This window comes from Esox lucius, chromosome 8 (assembly GCF_011004845.1).
Source record: "Esox lucius isolate fEsoLuc1 chromosome 8, fEsoLuc1.pri, whole genome shotgun sequence".
In the NCBI taxonomy this organism is placed as follows: domain Eukaryota; kingdom Metazoa; phylum Chordata; class Actinopteri; order Esociformes; family Esocidae; genus Esox; species Esox lucius.
The window spans coordinates 12056469-12077429 of NC_047576.1; the positions used below are offsets into that span (position 1 = coordinate 12056469).

At 39.9% G+C, this 20961-nt stretch overlaps 3 protein-coding genes across 3 annotated transcripts; 2 read left to right on the forward strand and 1 right to left on the reverse strand.

Moving 5' to 3' along the window:
* Window positions 1–7358: 7358 nt before the first annotated feature.
* On the reverse strand, window positions 7359–8937 carry LOC105011667 (mast cell protease 1A-like). Its single transcript, XM_034293917.1, has 5 exons — window positions 8872–8937; window positions 8544–8706; window positions 8300–8429; window positions 7877–8131; window positions 7359–7734 (listed from the first exon to the last, which is right to left on the reverse strand). Exons 1-5 carry the CDS (start codon window positions 8921–8923, stop codon window positions 7579–7581), a joined length of 756 nt encoding a protein of 251 aa, XP_034149808.1. The 5' UTR covers window positions 8924–8937; the 3' UTR covers window positions 7359–7578.
* Window positions 8938–13802: 4865 nt separating this feature from the next.
* On the forward strand, window positions 13803–17832 carry LOC105011536 (mast cell protease 1A). The gene is made up of 5 exons (XM_010871623.3): window positions 13803–14321; window positions 14559–14712; window positions 15475–15616; window positions 15815–16081; window positions 16181–17832. Exons 1-5 carry the CDS (start codon window positions 14225–14227, stop codon window positions 16331–16333), a joined length of 813 nt encoding a protein of 270 aa, XP_010869925.2. The 5' UTR covers window positions 13803–14224; the 3' UTR covers window positions 16334–17832.
* Window positions 17833–17985: 153 nt separating this feature from the next.
* Window positions 17986–20604, forward strand: LOC105011537 (mast cell protease 1A-like). The gene is given in 5 exon segments (NM_001303826.1): window positions 17986–18124; window positions 19030–19192; window positions 19311–19443; window positions 19591–19845; window positions 20301–20604. Coding segments are annotated over 5 exon segments (759 nt in total). The 5' UTR covers window positions 17986–18072; the 3' UTR covers window positions 20457–20604.
* Window positions 20605–20961: the final 357 nt, after the last annotated feature.

Sequence of the window (20961 nt, forward strand, 5' to 3'; positions counted from 1 at the left end):
AAGTCCTATGGAATGGTGGGGTGTACTAAATGTGTCAAGTTGGATCACCTCTATCTTCTGAATATTTTGTTTAGGCCCAAAAACAAATCAATCAAAATGATACAAAACTGATTGAAATGATATGTAATGACTCATTGTTTTAAAAGATTGATCAGTATCAGCATGCTAACTGTTAATGTACCCATAGGTGGTTTTATGGTTGGGTAAAGGGCATCTCAAAGATGAGTACCATCAGTAAGAGGTCCACACTCAATATTTAATCTTGTAGCGATTCATAGTCACTCAATGTTCTAATGACTTGTCCTTAGCCTCTACTGCACACCTTTGTATTAATCTGTTGTTAACCTCAAACAGATGAATTGCACATAGTGGGATAAAACAAGCAGTAGTAAATGCACCAGAATGCATATGGCACAAGCCACACTGCTTTAGCAACAAAGACCTAAAGCTTCAGGGACCTTGGCAACCCTGTGTGGTCATGAAATGAAAAGAACTGTGGTGGGTGGGAGAAAAGAAAAAAATCTTGCCACTCATAATACTGATCTGATGTATGTAGACTAAAAAGGAGGGAATGGGCAAAATTTTAAAGCACTTATTGAATCGCTATTACAGCTCCTGAGACTAATTGTGGCTGTTGTGTGTCTCTTGGTGCTTGAGGGTGCTCTGGAGTGGCCCTGCATGCTCTTACTCAGTGGGGTTTTCAGACAGAAAGGCCCTGAGAGAGCCCAAGACCACCAAAGATCAATAGCAAAGCCTTCACTGTTTCATAGAGGCCTCCTCTAATCCTACTCACTGGTCTGCCATTTGTTCAGGGCCATTCACAGCTCCCTGAATTTGGGATTAGGGTCTCGTTTTTGTAAAAAAACAGCCCACGTTTTTTGGGTGACTGGAACGAGTAGCAGACGATGAGTGTGTGAGGTATGTCTGTAACTGTGCTGTAGCAGTAAGAGAATATTAATAGTAAAACAATATTTTGTTCTTCCCCTATACAACTCAATTAGAATAAGTTACAATTCATCATTTTCAGAAATTCCTTTGCTTTTGTGTTCTTTGTGTGGCTGCCGGGCCGAACACCCTCTGTCAGAGTCTTGGCAGCAAGCATCAGATCCATCAGGCAGGCCGGGTCTTCTCCTCACTGAGTGAGTGGATTAGTCTGTGTGTCTACAGCCACATGAGACCAGGTCGCTGAGTGGTACACGCTCCAGCCACATTACCCCCAAAGCCCTGCCATGCCACTCCACAGGTATGTGGTGCCACAAAGGCCTCTGTCCAGCCTCACCCCCTTGTGGCATTCCCCAGATGCCTGTGGGAATGTCAGACACTGCAGGATGAGACGAGACGGCCAGTAGAATGAGGAGAGGGAGGAGGGACTGGAGGGGCTGAGGTTAGTATTGGTCCAGATAGTTTTGCCAATTGTGGGCAATATTTTGGATTCAATCCCAGTCAAGATCATAAGGTTGTGTTTGGCTTTTGGTGACTGGAAAAGGCTTAAATATGAACAGGTATGTGTGGAGTAATTCTCCAAGTGAAAGGGGCTAGACTGTCTCTGTTTTCTGTCACTATATGCACTTGGAAATTTCTCCGAGCTAACTCTATGGTAGCACACATTTTGGATTAATGACTAGCAGGTGGATATTCTTCCTTAAAGAATTTTTTTTCCACACATGGTGTTTTAAATTCTGTTTTAATCACAGCAAATTTTTTACAAGTTTTAAAAATAAGCTAGTCACGCTGAGGGATTACATTTTTATGGGATTACCCTTGTGGGTTTTAACAGACGCATATAATAACCATGACCAGAAAGTTTTCTCTGTCAAATCTTGTCATCATGCACTTCTAAAAAACAGAAAAAAGATAAATTGACACTATTGGCGGAGAGCAATGTAAAGATTACAGTAGTTCACTTTGACAGTCTGTGAAGTCTAATAGCTGTTTTTTCAGTACACTTTGGTATGCAATATAAGAGTGGCAACAACATATATACTCTAACAGGATGTCGAATTCTGTGTGTGGCCTCAATCGCTGTCTTGATATCTTACTATTGACTTGGCCTGCATAGCCAGCAGTTGACTTGTGTTCTGGCCAATGTTGTGTAGTTTGTGCAACTGTGTTGATAGCTGCAGTAGTATCGTAAGGGCGGATATGGTGGAAATGTTATTAACACCACAATGTTAAGGTCACCTTCAAAAATATTTGACATTCCAAATGGTCATGGTCAGATTTAGTCTGGTATTTCTGAAGGAGGTGTCATTTATATATGCATAATCTATGAGTAGAATCACTATCATACATACGTTTTACAGTTTATTTTATCTTCCATTATTGAATACGTAACTCAACAATCCAATATTGATCAATTGTGCTGTCTTTTGTGCTTGTGATTTAGGCTCAACTGTATCCACAGTTGTATATCTTACTGTATAATAGCTGTAAGAGAAGTAAAGATTTTTCCAAGAATGCTGAATATTCTGTTGACTAGCAGATTTCATAAAATATTGTTATAGGAGGAATTTACTTAAACCAAAATGCCAGGCTGCAGCTATCTGACTCCTGTTTGGATCATAGGTGAGGGCTTAGCCTGGGCCCAATTTAAACAATTTATTTTATGACCAAGCTACTTTGGAGCATGCCTTGGAAGAACAATAAACAGGTGTGGGAAGAAACGGATATAAAACTGCTCAATAGTAAAGATAGTTAAGTCCTGCAAGTGGGCTAGACAGTAATTCAATGCATGCAGGAAACCCACAGTAGCAACGTGCACACATCTCTGTATTGCTTCATCAGAGTGTGAATTATTTCATGCATTAAACTGTTTTGTCTGACACCCATACTGAACTCCACATTCCCAGTTCACACTGCCGAGCTGCATTGGTCTGCCCTCTTAGACGCTGATGTCAAGCTTGAACCACTGCTTTACTAACATGCCACAGAAAAATAGCCCACATCAATGGAACCAACCATTAGGTATGAGCTAGGGTGAACAGGGAGGCGTGGGGGGAATAGGGATTTCATTTTTGGGTTTGGTTAAGCGCAACAATTAGAGGTGGCTGGTATCCCTGATACACTGCACGGATCCAAGCCTGCCAGTTAATCTAATGTGAGAGGTGAGGGCTGAAGGAAGGCTCCTCTGGAGTGGGGACCCGTTGTCATGGTAATGATGGAGAGGACAGAGGTTGGAGTCATTTCCTTAGTCAGAGTGACTTCCTCATTCCAAGGGATCACTGCAATTAACCTCAATTGATTAACAGAAAGTAGTGGAGCATGTTGAAGGGGAAACGAGCAACTGAACAAACATAAAAACCTCTTATTCTTAAACAGGCTCATTACTCTCTAAAGAGTAATTTGTCAATATTTGCCTTAAAGGCTAACAACTGCTTATTGACAGGTGTATGAAACTTGTTATAACATAATAGGACAATTTGGTCACCAAGTCTGTTTTGTCCAAAACTGTTTCTGATAAAATCTTTGTTGCAAATGTACATGTCATGTCATGTGAAAAAGTAAGTACACTCACTGAAAAGTTTTATTTTTAAAATAATTGAATGGATATTTGAGCTAAATTCAAATCACAGTCACTAATAAAGTTCAACCAATTTACAAATTAAACCAGATGGAAATTACGTTGAAACTGTATATGCAATTAAAATAAACAGGAATGCAATTTCCTTATGCAGAAAACAATTGTACACCCCTACTTATACCACCACATGAAATGTGGTTACACATCATGCCAAGATCAAAAGTCCTTTCAGAGACCTTCAGAAGATTGTTGATGCCCATAAGTCTGGGAGGGGTTACAAAGTCCTTTCCAAGCAATTTGAAGTACTGATCATCTACAATTGGAGAAAAGTCCAGACCACAAGTAATACACCTGGGTAAAGACCATAATTACTGGATCAATGTTCTCTGGACAGATTAATCAAAGGTGGAGTTCTTTAGCTACAATGCCAGACACCATGTGTGCCAAAAATGAAATGTTGCCTTTGACCAGAAGAACCTCATACCCACCCTATAGGATGGGTGAGGCACTGTGGTTTGGGGCTGCTTTGCTGCCTTTGGTCCTGGCCATCATTGAGTCAACCATAAATAACACACCTGATCCCTCAAGCTTACATTTAAACACTGAATGGATATCAGCCTGGTCGTGATGAGTAGGCTTTAGTTTGGAGAGGGCTAAAGTTTAACTGGGCCAATCAGCACACTTCAACCCATCATGGATGTGGTCTAGGTGGTGATGAGTACGAAGCACTTGCTCAGTGTTCCCAGTGAGTGCAAATAACAACAACGGATCCTTCTGAGGAGTTTACGATTGCTACTGCTATAGCATTAGTTATATCTGAACTTGAGGGGATTTCTAGACTGAAGGAACATCGAGTTAGTAAATTATAGCATGTTGGTACTACGTCATTTGCATTGTTGGTATCATCCATGTTGTAATGGAGAATTCTGGAGGGGACTGTGAGGCCATCTGCCAAAACTTTTAAATGAAACTGAACATTGACCTTGTAACAGGACAATGATCCATAACACACAAGCAACAGGCTACAACAGAATGGGCCCAGAACAAGAAATGGAGGGTTATGGAATGGCTTAGTCAAAGCCCAGGTCTCAATACTAATGCAGTGGGGGGCTTGAACCTGGCGGAGCGTGCAAGAAACCCTTCAGATATGACACAGTTAAAGCAGTAATGTAAAGAAGAGTGGGCAAAAATTCCTCTTAGTCAAAGAGACTAATAGACAGTTCCAAGACATGGCTACATGAAGTTATTTCAGCTAAAGGGGCCAAAATCAATCACTGAAGCTGAGGGTGCACTTCCACACTTTCCACACTATTAAAATGTATTTCTGTAAAGATTTGATGAATAAATTATTGCATAGTTTACTCTCTCAATGTCATTTGTTAAATGTTGTTGTTTTATCTGTGAATAGTGTTGAAGTGAAGACTGCATATCCATAGGTCCAAATATGTTCAAAACATGTCAACTTTCAAGGCGTTGACAGTACATGGGGTTTGGGTTTTGATTTGTTATTTGCCAACACAGGATGGGCAGCTGGGTTGTTTGTTATCTATCCAGTGGCACATACAGAAACCAGCTAGCAGCTAGGACTTGATTTAAATTAGACTACATGATGCACATTTGTTTGACTTACACCATTAAAGGTCTTTTGTTAGATGTACAATTGTGTGCCTAGAAACATGTCTGTAGAAATGTTTAATGCATTACGAATGTCTTGATTAATCTTAGCATTTTGTGGAACTGATACAGGCTTCTTTCATATGATGTCTCACAAGGAACAAACATTAGTAAGTGTCACTTCAAACCACATCTCCAAGAAAATATAAAACTACAGTTTTTCTTAATGAGCAAAAACACATGCACAGTCGGTGCAATTAGTTGTTCTTCAAAACTGCAAGATATCTGTAAAAACAGACCTTTTCTCACAAAACAATGGCTCAAATGCTGTGTTTTTGGAGTTTGAACTTGAGATGTTATTCTGGGGAAGCAACTCCATCTTTTGGTTTGATGCTACAAGATTTTCTGTGTAAAATGAAAGCAGCAACAAATATATTTGTGTGACTCTCTTGCTCCCTCCACTGGATAATCAGCAGTAGCTGGTATATTCTTAGTTCTTTAGAGCACATCCGGCTTCAACAGTTGTAGCACTGTCTGAGACCACCCACCCTGACAGCTGATGAAACTGTGGATTTAAGCAACCAAATCAATTCTGCACAAACTGTCAGAAACCATCACGGGAATCTCAACTGCATGCTTGTCATCCTCACCAGGGTCTTGACCTGACCGTAGTTTATTGTTGTTACCGACTTCCATGGACAAATAATCACATTCGATGGCTGCTGGAACGCTGGAAAGGTACGCTCTCAACCTGGCAAGCATAGAGAATGTCGAGGTATTGTTATCCACGTTGGCACCAAAGGATTGAAGAGTCAAAGGTTACCAAGCTCGGCATAACTTCAGTATGCAAACTTACCTTTGTCTGTAGCAGATGCTACAGACAACAAACAAACCCAACTGTATCCATGGCAATTTAAATGCCCAGAGATGCAGTAATGATAATATGAGACCTCTTGTCATCCCATTCACCTGCTTCCAACACCTCTGTTTTTAGCAGAATAATGCACAACCCCGTGTAGCAAGGACCTGGACACTCCTGGACGCTGACGATGTTTCAGTTCTTCCACGGTCTTAATACTCACCAGACATCACCCACTGAGCATGTTGGGGATGCTCAGTGGATCAGTTCCTGGAAATATTCATCAACTTCAGTCATTGAAGAGGAGTGGGAAAACATTCCACAGGCCACAATCAAATGCCTGAGCACCTCAATGTGAGGGAGATGCAATAGGGAACTGGCGGTCCCACCAGATAATTAGTTGTTTACCAGCTTTATGTTTTGTTTTACGTATCTGAAAAGGGCAGGGACTCTGCGTTCCTAGCTACAACTGGAAGCTGGTTTCACTATTGGATTGCCAAAACAGAGAAGAAAGTACCTGTTGTTCTGTACGAGAAAAAGAGATCTTGGTGATTTGAGTAAACTTTTGAACTTGTTCACATTTAAAAGGCCATGGGACCGGATGGAATATCACGGTGTGTAACCAGAGCATGTCTTTAATGACATCTGTAAACTACCCAGACCATAACACCACCTAGGCACTGTTCCCAAGAACACAAGGTTAACCTGCCAAAATGACTATCCCCCAGTAGCACTCAAATCTGTAACCTTTGAAACCTTGGAAATGAACCATAATTAAGACAGCTGACAGTGAGGAGGTTAGAAAGACCTGGCATCGTGGGTACCACGACAACAATCTCTGTCAGTGCCAGCAAGAAAAACATGCGGAAGACAAAGCAACAAGCACACTCCCATCCACATCTACGACGCCGATTGTAATGGGTTGAGAGCTTCAAGTTCCTCAGTGAACAAATAATTACAATGTAGATATAAAATGAACATTATACACACACAAATGTGTTGTTGTTAGTGCTTCTCCCTCCACAGCAGCCAGAAAGAATTGACGTGGACCCTCAGATCCTTAAAATGTTCAGCAGATGCACCTTGCCTGGCTGCATCATACCATATTCAGTTGTATTTTTCAAATGCTTTATTAACAAGTAGAATTTTATACAATAAACTGTAATTTTGTTTTGGCTACAGGCTCTTAGACAATGATCATGATGTTTAAAACCAATAATATTGCCATCTTTATGATATACAATATAATCAAGATACTTTTTATTCAACATTTTCTAATGCAAGTACACAAAGCAAAGCACGTAAAGCAAAACATAAAATAAAATGAATCACTGACTGAATATAAATGGTTTCTAAACTTCTCTAAACTGAAACCTAATGTCTCTCTGCCCTATTCTTGTCCTCTTACTGGGACACCTGGCGCTGCATCACCTACCACACCCAGTACATTCTTTAACAGGCAACCTAACTCATTAGCATAGCCATAAAAACTCTTTGACCAATCACCATCATGATTATAAAGCTTGAGCCCCTGGTGGTAAAGTGAGATTGTGTGCACAATTCAACATGGGTGGCTTACAGAATCTTAAGGATTTTCAGCCAACACACCGTCAATCCACTTGATGTAAGCAGGCACTCTTGTGTACACGTCAGCATAAAAGGGGCTTGCACATGGATTCTTTGAGAAAGAGACAATGCCTGCTAACTTCCCATTACACACCAATGGACCTCCTGAGTCCCCCTGAAATAGAAAACATAAAAGCATGAATCCTACAAGTAACCGTGTTTACAATTCCCAAAAATATGGAAATGAGCTCATCCTGCACCGGACAACTCGGAGCCCTATTCCCAATGTAAGGAGTCGTGGTTAATAAAAGTCATACCGAGCAGAAGCCCTGGAAACCACTGGGTCCTGTTGCACACACCATACCGCTGGAGATCTTTGTGGGCGCCAGTCTTTGGGCACACACCTCTGGTGGGACAATGGTGGCATTGACTTCCTGAAGTTGGTTTATTTCGGTGCCATTATCATCTATGTCCCCCCAGCCAGCAGTGCTGCAAATGATCCCATTGGCTATCGGACCGTTCATCAGTGGAATCAGCTGCACTGCCGGAGTCAGCGTGGCCTTCTTTTTCAACTAAGGATGATCATGGAGCACACTAGTGTTAATGATTGATAAGGGAGTAGAAATTATTCATCTCCCAAATAATGCCATTTGATATAAAAGACGAGTTCAACATAGATATTTGCTACCATTACCGGCTCATGAAAGCTAATATTTGTGGTAACCTTTGGTGTTACTCACCTTGAGAAGCATGATGTCGTTGTTTGGTTTATTATACATGGGGTGTGGAATGGAGCGATCCACATCGAATACTTGCTTTGATTTTTCCTCCACCGACAAGTCGTGAACCCCGAGAACCACCCTGTATTTCCTGACAACCATTACATTAAACAGGATAGTAGGCAATAAGTAAGTGCTATTACCTTAGTGCAATATAACTGTGTTTTGAGACAGAGGTGTGTAAATGTCTATCAGAGAGTCTCACCGATTACAGTGAGCAGCAGTGAGGACAAAATCCTCTCTCACCAGAACTCCTCCACACTCATGCTGACCTTGGGACTGCAGGGATGCCATGTAGGGACGAGAGTTGGGAGCAGCCTCTCTTCCACCAACAATACCCACATTGGGAATCTCACGCCCAAATGTTTCTTTCAACAGAGATTAGTGAAAGGAATTTGCACAGTTAACAATGGAAGTTTACGCAGAACCATTTAAATTCAGTATAACTTCACTTTATATTTCATAACTAGTTCGTCTGCACTTTCTATGGTGCAGTTTGGTACTTGATGGTACAATATCTAAATATAACTTACCATTCAAGGCAATGAACAGCGCTATACCCAAAACTACTTGGTGGATTGCCATGGTGAGTATGGGCACTGGGCAAATGGCACAACACAGTGCACTCCTTTGATATAAATACGTTGATTTGGCAGGGTGGGGGTGGGGCAGAGGTAAGTGTCTCAATCTATGGCTACATCCAGACAGTACTGGGTCTAGACAGTGTTTGCCAATATGTTGCTGTGGCTTTATGGTTTAGAGAGTTGCTTGATAGTATACTCTGATGAAAGCTAGTCGAGACCCAGCTCGTGGTAGGGTTGTTTTATGAGAAACTTTACACCTTGAGAATAATCTGTTGCCTTTACTAGAGCAGACAACACTTGACACCAGCAAGGCTATGCATTTTATGACCCCCTAACTGCCAAGAATCAAACAATCCAATAAAAATATGTTCTATATTACTTAAAAAGCACATTTCTAAAAGATATTTGCTATATTGGTTACTTACTTATTATACAGAAAATAAAACCACAAATATCATATATTTCACTTACTTACCAATGTGTATAGTATATGAATATGTTTTTGGGTGGTTTATCCCTTTAAGCTTAAGGTTTCCACCATCAAATTGAATAGGGATACAACAAATATTCTCATTTAAATGTAGTAATCATAGATACAATCAGTGTTTCATTTCAAATAGCATTATTTGTCACATGCTTTGTAAACATCAGGTGTAAACAAAGGGTGAAGTGCTGCAACATGCTTTCCAGAAATGGAGCTGAACACACATAAATGTAAAAAAGTATACAATTTAATTAGTAATACACAATTAAACAAATTTATTTTAACCAGGAATACATAATACATTATTTGTGCATGTGTGCGTGGGTGTAGACCATACTAATAGTCATACAAATTGAATATGATAACCATTTGGCAGTCTTGTTTAATAGTCTAATGGCTTGGGGGTAGAATCTGTGCACATTCCTGTCAGTTTCAAACTAAGGGCACTGGTACTTCATGCCATCCCTTTCAGAACCATAGAGAATAGTCAACTGGGGTTATTCTCCATTTTCAGGGCCTACCATCAATCTTTAAAAAACTTTACATAATATCAATACACTTTTCTATTTATATTCACATGTGAAACCGCGTTAAATGAATTCAGTGCCTTAAATGAGGCCTTTCCTCATCACAATAGTAACAAAACACCCTCCGCATCCCAGAGGGGTAGTGCTAACATCTACAAAATGTCAATTTAAACTCAATTAATGACTGGGTTTCTGTCTTCTGGTTCTAGTTATGAAATCTATGCAGCATACTTAATTCACTTGTCATAGCTACTATTTACAGGACCCCTGAGCCAAACAAAGTGTCTCTCAATGAGTTCCCAGGGGGAAATAATGAGATTTTTTTTCAAAAAGAAAAGTATCTTCTCTTCTCCAATAATTCCTGCCGGAAAGACAGGGTCACTGAAACAGAGCTCTGGACGACACAGTGTGTAACCTAGAACAACACTCCTCAAACAGCCACCATTTACAACCATAAAGGGACATGGTGGATGATGCACCAGGACTTTGAATAGATTATATGATATTTTCAGGAAGCCCGGCAGTGTTCAGATTAAACCTTTTTGTTGGCAAGGCTCACAGATCCAACCATTCTGGGTGGAAAATCTCCCCGCTTATCTGCTCTAACAGGTCCAGGCATAGCGGGAAATGTCACGGCTGACCCCATACCAGCTGAGTAATCCCCGCCAGCCAGTGTTTCCAATGCCAATGCGGTGCCACTAGGTTCAGGGACAGAGCCTTCTCCTGGACCCTCACTTGAGTTCAGGTGATCAGGCCTAGTGGTGGAAATGGATATAGGAGTAGGCATAGTAACGCGTCCACCACCAGAGGTACATCCTGATCCTTTGGGGAGAAGACCAGGAGAAACAGATTCCCCCCGCAGAGTAAATCCACACCCAAATTTAGCAACACTGTGTAGCTCTGCTCCACATGATCTGTCTGTGTGCCAATGTGTGGAAACCAAGGGATCACAGACCCCATCTGTTTATATAGGTTACAACTCTGCTGTTTTTTGTCCTGATCAAAAACACAATGGTCTTCCTGAAATGGAAGAAATGACTTCAGCGATATGAAAAGTTCCAAACGGTTTATGTGGGTTGAGTAGAATTGGAGTCACTCCATTCACTGCAGACACACTAACCCATGAGTGATGCATCTGTCCTTACTACTTTTCAGACAAAAACAGTGTGAATCTGGACCGCTTGAGACAATGATTGGATACCCCCAGGGACATAGTGTTACTGGGCAATCTATTGAGATTCTAATATGATATACTGGGCTCAGACTCAGACTCAGAGAGGAGACCCACTGTTGAAATGCTTTAATTTTTGGGGTGCCAAAATGAAAGACTACCGAAGCAGAAGCCATCAAACACAACAGTCTCAAGTTTTTAATGGAGAAGATTCCCCCTGCAAAAGAATGGCAGAACATTTTGAACATCTTAACTTGTTTCACAGAGACAAACTGTAAATGAAACTAAATCTACGGTTGATCCCAGATTGGTTTTGAGGTGGGGGGCTAGAATGCTCTTTATTTTCCTTTTTTGATGCCAAGAGCTACCATATGTACCAAGAGTAGTTATAGCTGTCATTCACCTCCTGTCTCGAATGAGCACGACAGCCAGTCATTAATATAGGTCTACGTTGTTCTCTCTGCAGTGCAGAGCTGCCGAAACATGTTGGATTTCCTCTAAGGGTCTAATGCCGCCACAGTGCATTTCATATAGATCTAAGGTGACAATGAATGGTGGAACGGCAGGACCAGGAATTTGTAGATAACCGTTAAGTCTCTTCACATTCACTACCATGACAATTAACTACCATGAACAACAGTCTCTTGTTCTTGTTTGCATGCCATTATGATACATTTTATTTAAAAAATGTATCATAATGCAGGTCCATGTACCAAGTAAATACCAAAAACACTGACATTTGCACTAATTATTTTATTACAATTAAGATGAATCACCTTATAACAATCAAACCACAAATAGATTTCCTTATAATAATCAGACCACACTCGAAGTCTAGTCAGAATGTCATAATATCCCATCAGACCAACTTCAAGCAACACTTGAAACGTAAAGCCTCAGCCACATATTGGCAAACAAATGAAATAGACATGAATTGAAAAGGTTACATAAAGTGGTCTAGGATGTTCCTTAAAACAATCCAACCATAAGCAGAGTCATTGTTTCATAACATCACAACAAACCTTCATCAGAGTACACCATCAAACGTAGCTTGAAAACACAGCAACGTATTGGAAATAGTAAACCCCCCTTCTCCACATTATTTATACTCAAGCTGTGGATTTGCCCAGTATCCTTACTCACCATGGCTATCGACCAAGTAATTTAACGATAAGCTGCATTCAATTTTCATAATACACTTACTATCAAAAGTGCCAAAATGACTGCAGGCAAACTAGTTATAGAAAATTAACATTTCAAATTCTTCTGCATAAACTTGTATGATCTGTACAATTTAATTATTTATTTGTGGAATAGTCTTCACTAATCTCTGTTTAAAGGAACCAGGTTGGGTTTAAGATGCTGAATCTGTGTATTGTTGGCAGAAGAAAAGCTGCTCCCATCTCTCGTCCCTATATGGCATTCCTCCAGTCCCAGCGTCAACATGATTGTGGAGTTCTGGTGAGTAGGGATTTTGTCCTCACTGCTGCTCACTGTGATGGGTGAGATTCTCCATCAAACATTTGCACAACTTTTTCAGATTCTCTCAAAACACATGAATATTGCATTCGTTTTTCAAGGTAATGGCACCAGTACATATTGCCTAGTAAATGATTTCATGTAAAGATCAGGCAAAACAGAAGTGTTTTTTGGGCTAAGGTTCTTGAGATTCAGAGAATGAAAAATCACTTGAATGTGAAATTTTGAATGTGAAATAAAACCATATTTCAGTATCAGGGAAACTGTTATGACATGATGCTTTTGAAAGTAAGTATCCTGCTGGAAGTAGCCATCAGAAGATGGGTACATGGTGGTAATAAAGGGATGGACATGGTCAGAAACAATGCTCAGGTAGGCCGTGGCATTTAAACGATGCCCAATTGGCACTAAGGGCCCTAAACACCATTACACCACCACCACCAGCCTACACAGTGGTAACAAGACATGATGAATCCATGTTCTCATTCTGTTTATGCCAAATTCTGACTCTACCATCTGAATGTCTCAACAGAAATCGAGACTCATCAGACCAGGCAACATTCTTCCAGTCTTCAACTGTCCAATTTTGGTGAGCTCATGCAAATTGTAGCCTCTTTTTCCTATTTGTAGTGGAGATGAGTGGTACCCAGTGGGGTCTTCTGCTGTTGTAGCCCATCCGCCTCAAGGTTGTGCGTGTTGTGGCTTCACAAATGCTTTGCTGCATACCTCGGTTGTAACAAGTGGTTATTTCAGTCAAAGTTGCTCTTCTATCAGCTTGAATCAGTCGGCCCATTCTCCTCTGACCTCTAGCATTAAAAAGGCATTTTCGCCCACAGGACTGCCGCATACTGGATGTTTTTCCCTTTTCTCACCATTCTTTGTAAACCCTAGAAATGGTTGTGTGTGAAAATCCCAGTAACTGAGCAGATTGTGAAATACTCAGACCGGCCCGTCTGGCACCAACAACCATGCCACGCTCAAAATTGCTTAAATCAACTTTCTTTCCCATTCTGACATTCAGTTTGGAGTTCAGGAGATTGTCTTGACCAGGACCACACCCCTAAATGCATTGAAGCAACTTCCATGTGATTTGTTGATTAGATAATTGCATTAATGAGAAATTGAACAGGTGTTCCTAATAATCCTTTAGGTGAGTGTACATTTAGCCATGTAAAACAATTAACCCTTGCAATGTAAAATAGAAAAGAAACATAAAAAACATTACACATGGCAAAGTAAATGTCTTAAGCTAGGGACACAGCACCATCTCCAGGAGGTGCGACTGAATAACTTCTAGAAATATTTCTCACTCTCTTGTCCCTTTGCAAGACCTACTACCATACGTCAGACATTTAGAATAACAAAAATGCCTCCAAGTTATGCTAAAACTATAACCCTGGGTAAAAACTAACTGGATTTACAATAATATTTTAGGACTAAGTTGTGATTAAAACTGCTCAAGTAGATAAAATAATGTTAAATATTTGTTTGTCCAGTTAAAGTACAACATTGAATTATTGTGGAACATCTAGGCCAACACAAAGGATAGTTAACAATGTGGTAGATGAGAACCTGTGAAGAAGACAGGGGGGTACATCCTGTAAAGGTGTTACAGAGACTAGTAGCTGAGGACTCCCCCACATGCACAAACATTTCTCAAACACATTCTCAGAAATCATGGCTGGCACATGTGTCCTGTTCTTGATCATCACTCTTCTGCCTGCTCCAGGGCTTACAGGTAAGAACAAATGTCCCATATGACCTCTTTGTACTCTTCTTGTAACTCCCAGACAGGGTTTTCTACAGTAAACTGTGGAGGAACAATCTTTAAATAATGTTAGAAAGCCTTATTTCACTTATATAGTCTAACCATGCTGGCTACTAAAATACAATTCATTGTTTGTATGGTAAAGAAGAACAAGTTGTTTAATTACATTTTATAGCTCACATTTATGTCAAATGCATTGTTTCCTAGACCAGCAGAACTCTGGCATAGTCAATGGGGCTGAGGCCAGACGCAACTCCAAACCCTACATGGTCTCTGTTCAGACGAAGAACAAGAATCATATCTGTGGAGGGTTCCTTGTGTCTGAGAACTTTGTCATGACGGCTGCCCACTGCTACACATGGTACTGGACGTTTAAGACCTTTAGAAATGTACTTTATCACCGTAAAAGGCTATGATACAGTGGCAGGTTGTATCGTAATCTATGGCAGGATCGGGTTCACCTGCGTATATATCGCTCCATATGTTATGTTCTCGGGGGGGAATGAGGACATCTTGCACCCAGGCCGGGTGTCACCACGATACGCCCAGTGCTATGATAACATCTTGGTTAAATGGGATCAGCAATCAGTGTTACGTCGTAAAATATATCAAGGTGTTTCAATCAGTTATTAGTTAGTAACTTGTTCCAAAGCTTTTTGTTTTGTTTATTTGTCTGTCTTATTCCAAATTTGAACTAAATTCAAAATGTTTTGCCGTGTGTCTAGTTTGCCCCTCTATTCACTTTCCTCAAGTTCCCTGTGTTTGATGTCGGTCATTGTTTTGTTTCATGTGACGCTACTAACAAATAATTCTTAATTATTTGCAAATGAAAATGTTTTAATTTGAAGTGTCACCCATACTTTTAAATGAACACCCCTACTCTAAGAATCCGTGGACATCATTTTAATTACAGGCTAACTGAGAATGCTGAATGCAGGTAATACTTCAAGTAAACTAGTTAAGTAAACTATATATTTGGAACTAGTTGGTAAATAACTGGTTAAAACAACTACACAATTTTTACAATTAATGTGATTATGTGGGGTAACTATGAAAAGTTGCACATTTACATTTGTGGTACGTCAGAATGCTCAATAAGTAAAATGTTGTTTCTTCTTCACAGGGGTGTGAATCTGACAGTTGTGGTTGGTGCTCATGATATTACAAGGCAGGAAAGCTCTTCTTACAGGATTGATGTGAAATATTACCACATACATCCTGGTTACAATGAGAAGACACTTGAGAACGACATTATGCTGTTGCAGGTGCATGACAGCAAATATGCTCAATCAAAGAATGTCGTGTTAGTTTAGCTACACAGAGGGTAAAATTCCAGATTGTACTGTTTATGTATAAAATTATGAACATATTTTGTAGTCTACTTTGAGTTTTGTTCTGAAGAGGTGGTATATAAATGTATGAAAAAGCCTTTTGAAATGTGCAGTCATGTTTCCCTACTATAGCTTGTCAAAACTATCCCGAAGAGTAAAGCTGTGCAACAGATCTCACTCCCTAAGAAAGACCAGGCGGTCAAGGCCAAAACCCTTTGTAACGTGGCTGGGTGGGGTGCTACCAAAACAGGAGGTACTGCAAACCAGCGTCTTATGGAGGTGAATGTCACTGTTATAGACAGAAGTTCCTGCCAGAGATCTTGGGGGAAGACTACTACCATAACCCTGTCTATGATATGTGCTGGTGGGACTGCTGAGGATTATAAAGGTGTTTGCCAGGTATGGTTGTAAAAGGTAGTTCATTCTGATTGTGAATGAGTTAGAAAGAAGTGATTTGGTAACTTTGTTTCCATCCTCCTTTTGTTTCCACCATTGTAGGGAGATTCAGGAGGCCCTCTGGTGTGTAAGACGACAGCAGTGGGGATTCAGTCATTCAACCAAAAGGGAAACTGCAATAAGCCACAGAAGCCTAATGTCTACATTAAAATAGCCAAGTACCTCCCCTGGATAAAGTGTATCATTAAGTATTAAAGAACTAAATCCAGATAATATGTAAGGGATAAACACCAATGTTCTGTACATTGCCCTGTAAATAATGGATGTAGCAACAGGGGGAGGTGCAGCCGTGTATTGTACAGAACGAAGTTGTTTACCCCTTTTTCATAACATATGCCATTGTCAACAAACAACAATATAAGCAAACATTTACTAGGATAAAAGGAAATGTCCAATGACTCAAATTAAAATTAATCTATTTTAATGTTGATAAGTTGCACATTATTTAACTGAATCAATTAAAACACAACAAGGCTATATAAACTGTGTCTAATCATTCATCACACTCCTGTACATTTCTATTGATTATTACAGGGGGAATGAAACACGTGTACAGACCAGGGCCCTGATTCTATGTCTCCTAAAATAAACTCTGAAGCCATAGACAACTTCACATGACTATAACAGATATAATGATCTGATTGTCTGTAATTATACATTAGCTTTTACATTTCATGGGTATTGTGCATGTTGTTCATTCATGGACAAAGTCATTCTTAACTTTACAAGTTAAAAATTGGTTCTGTCAATGAGAACATTAAGTACTTCTATTGGATTGGGTTCATAAGAATGCCTAGGGGTGTAAATAATCAAGACAGAAAAATGTGTATTCATGAAAAAAAATGATGCTAATATTTATTTCTCCATTAACATTTTTGCAACACCTTTTTCAAATTTCAACAAATTTCAAGATTTTTTTGTGCAAGATCAAGCAAATAAATAACCATGACATTCTGTATAATCTGTATCAAGGCCACTACATTTATAACATTAAATACATTTTCCTAAGCCACATTCTTGAGGTGCGGAATTTACATCCATATCAGATGAACTATTTACAAATTACAGAACATTGTGTATAAAGTGGGCTTCAAAGCTTTCTTAATAGGCAGGTATGTTTGTTTATATTGTCAATGTTTGTTCATAGAGACTAGGCTTTACATTTTGAGTTTGTTGCTGATGTCTGAGAACATCAGGATCAAAGTGTCAATGCAAATCAAGCTGGCTAATGCTTTTCATTTGAAGATAAAAAAAAACAGTCCAGCAAATCACATACACTCTCAGGAGTTAGGTGTAGAGGTAAGACATAAATCATTATTCTTAGCCTAGTTACAGTTTGCAAAAAGTACCTTTATAACTTGTAGAGTTCTGGGACAAAGTGTTGTGGACCATGCTGGATGCTGCTTCAACATGCAGAATAACAATGACCTGAAAAGCATTGTTAAAGATACTAAATAGTTTTCAAGGTTGAAAAAGTCGAAAGCTATTTACTGGTCAGGTCAATAATCTTTTTTGAAACCAACTGAGCCTGCCTACCAAGTGCATAACAGAAGAACAAAAGCAAAAACCAAACATATTGGAAACCATTAAGCCAAAGCAACATCTTAGGAAACACTGTGTGGGGAACAAAGACCCAGTACTGTTTGGAGCTGTCTAAAGAGCCATAGATTGAAGAAGTTAGATCGATTCTTCTAGAGTTTCCTGAAAACAATCCAACCACAAGCAGAGTCTGTTCATAATTTCATAATATCATAACCAGCTTTCATCACAGTTCACCTTCTTGCAAGCCTTGAAACCATAAAAAAGCCACAGGAACATATTAGCAAACATGGTTACTTTGGAAATAGTCAACAGTTGAGAGACTAATCTCCCCGAACCAGCATATTTAAACTCAAGGAGTACATGGTGCCATTTGTCTAGTGCCCATACTCACCATGGCTATCCACCAAGTCGTTTTGTTCATTGTGCTGTTCATCGCCTTGAATGGTAAGATATGCTGATTTCTGTAACGCAATTACTATCAGAATTACCAAACTGACTGCATCATAAAATGTGCAGGCAAACTAATCATGAAATCTATGTTAAGAAAATATGGCTGGGGAAAAAAAATATTTTCTGAATAATTGGAATTCTTGTTCTCAAATCTATTCTTAAAATGCAGAACTCGATTTAATGAACCTGTGCAGGAACTTCAAAATTGAATGATTACTATTTTGTAAAAAAAAGAAAAAAGTATTTATTTTGTTTATTTATATTTCTTAAATAAAAAGCTATTCAATGTAATGTTTTCAGCCTGGTCATCCATGACTTACATAGATTTTTATTAATCTACCATGTTATACAAGCTAGATGGTTCCCTGTGCAGTTCATAGCCTTTGTTGTCAGAGAGTCTCTCTTATAAGTGTAACATTTATTAGCAGGACACAGGCACAGAGGTGGTAGAACACAGGACTTTCAATACACAGACTACAGCAGACTAATTGACAAAAACAACTCGAACAGGACACCACACAAAACACATAGAACAGGTGGAAAAAATGGAAGGGTAACGAGGGGCAAACGAGGCGAAGGTGAAAACATTTAATAGGGGATTGAAACAAAATATAGGAACACACAAACTTGAACTAAAATACATTGAACAAAGAAAGAGCAACAGCCGACATGGCACAGGGCATGCTCAGTTGTTACAATAAGCAATATTGCCTTTTCATTATTAATATATCCAAATTAAATGAAAATCGAATTGGGAACGTGAAAATCTAAATAGTGTTTCTTAATAATTCAGTGTTTCTTTAAAATCCTGCATAATGTTTCTTTATAATTCTAAATTCGCAAGCTGTACAAATTGAAGCTCTTTTTGTGGAATAGTCTTCAAAAGTCTCTTTTCAAAGGAACTGTTGGGCGTGAGATTCCCAATGTGGGTATTGTTGGTGGAAGAGAGGCTGCTCCCAACTCTCGTCCCTACATGGCATCCCTGCAGTCCCAAGGTCAGCATGACTGTGGTGGAGTTCTGGTGAGAGAGGATTTTGTCCTCACTGCTGCTCACTGTGATGGGTGAGATTCTCCATTAGACATTTACAGACCTTCTTCAGATTCTCTCAAAACTGATTTTTTAAAAGCTATTCCTTAAGTAAATATTGCTTACTAAATTATTTCATGCATTGATTGTTAGGAAATACAGGGTGGTTCTTGGAGCTCATAACTTGTCAAATGATGAAAATTCCCAACAAGTATTTGAAGTGGATCGATACATTCCACACCCCAGGTTTGGGGACAACCTGGAAAATGACATCATGCTTCTCAAGGTGACGTCAAGGATATCAGCCATTTCAATTCCCATGCTAGTCAACAGGGAACATACGAAGCAGCTCATCATGACAGAACTGCTCAGAAAAATAATAACTGCAGATTTTTCAATCATTAACGGATGTGTCCTCTTTGATCATTCTTAGTTGAAAGGACGGGCCACCCTAAGCGCGTCGGTGCAGCTGATTCCTCTGATGAACGGTTCAGTAGCTGAGGGAACTGTGTGCTCCACTGCAGGCTGGGGGGTCATCGACAATGACGATACCCTACCAGACACACTGCAGGAGGTCAATGCCACCATCATCTCACCCAGAGAATGTTCCCGCAGATGGAGGGGCGTCAAAATCTTCCGACAAATGGTCTGCGCAACCGGCCCGAGTGCTTTCCAGGGCTTCTGCTCGGTACGACAAAACTGTCATTGGCCATACAGTGGGGAGAACAAGTATTTGATACAATGTGATTTTGCAGGTTTTCCTACTTACAAAGCATGTAGAGGTCTGTAATTATTTTCATAGGTACACTTCAACTGTGAGAAACGGAATCTAAAACAGAAATCCAGAAAATCACATTGTATGATTTCTAAATAATTAATTTGCATTTTATTGCATAACATAAGTATTTGATACATCCAAAAAGCAGAACTTAATATTTGGTACAGAAACCTTTGTTTGCAATTACAGAGATCATACGTAAATCCTTACGCTGTGACTAGGGCTCTGAGTTCAGGATGAGCTTGTGTCCCTCGTTTCAGGCTTAAACATACAGATACAACCACGGTTCAGAGGTCGGGTCCCTGGCGATGTTTTCTTTGTTGGAAAGCAGAGTTAACGGAAAGGTTTTGATTTTTCTATTTCAGGGGGATTCGGGAGGTCCGTTGGTGTGCAACGGGATGTCAGCAGGCATCGTCTCTTTCTCAGGGCAGATTTGTGCAAACCCCAGCTCCCCTGATGTGTACACACGAGTCACTTCCTACCGCCAATGGATAAAAAGGGAGTTAGCTAGAAGCAATTAAACTAGGCATGTCAACCACACGTGTGTTTGTGTGTGCAAACAATTTCACTGTATGACTGATTATTATTGGCAGGAACCGGTCAAATCTAGTTGAAGTGCTAAAGATTACACATTTCTCTGAAGTTCATAATAAACTCAGTTTACTCATTTCAGCTCCTGTGTCTCACTCTGGAGGACTGCAGTCCCCTCAATTATTTGCAAAAATCCTTGTTCATCGTTAGCCTTTGTGTTCAAAGACCGCAAACAACCTCCTTCGATTCAGTACGTTTTCTTCCAGTATTGACGTAAAGTTAGAAGATTGTTGAACGCCATGGTGTAACCAGTAAATGCCTGGGAGATTATCCATTCAAGTCGCTTCACAAAGGTCCATATGAGTAATTTTCAGCTGCGGGAGCATACATGTCCATCCCCCCACAGTGAGAGTTGAACACACACACCTGGCATGGCAAAACCAGTGAGCTACACAGGACCAAATAAACATATGACTCAATTATTTATACAGCAAA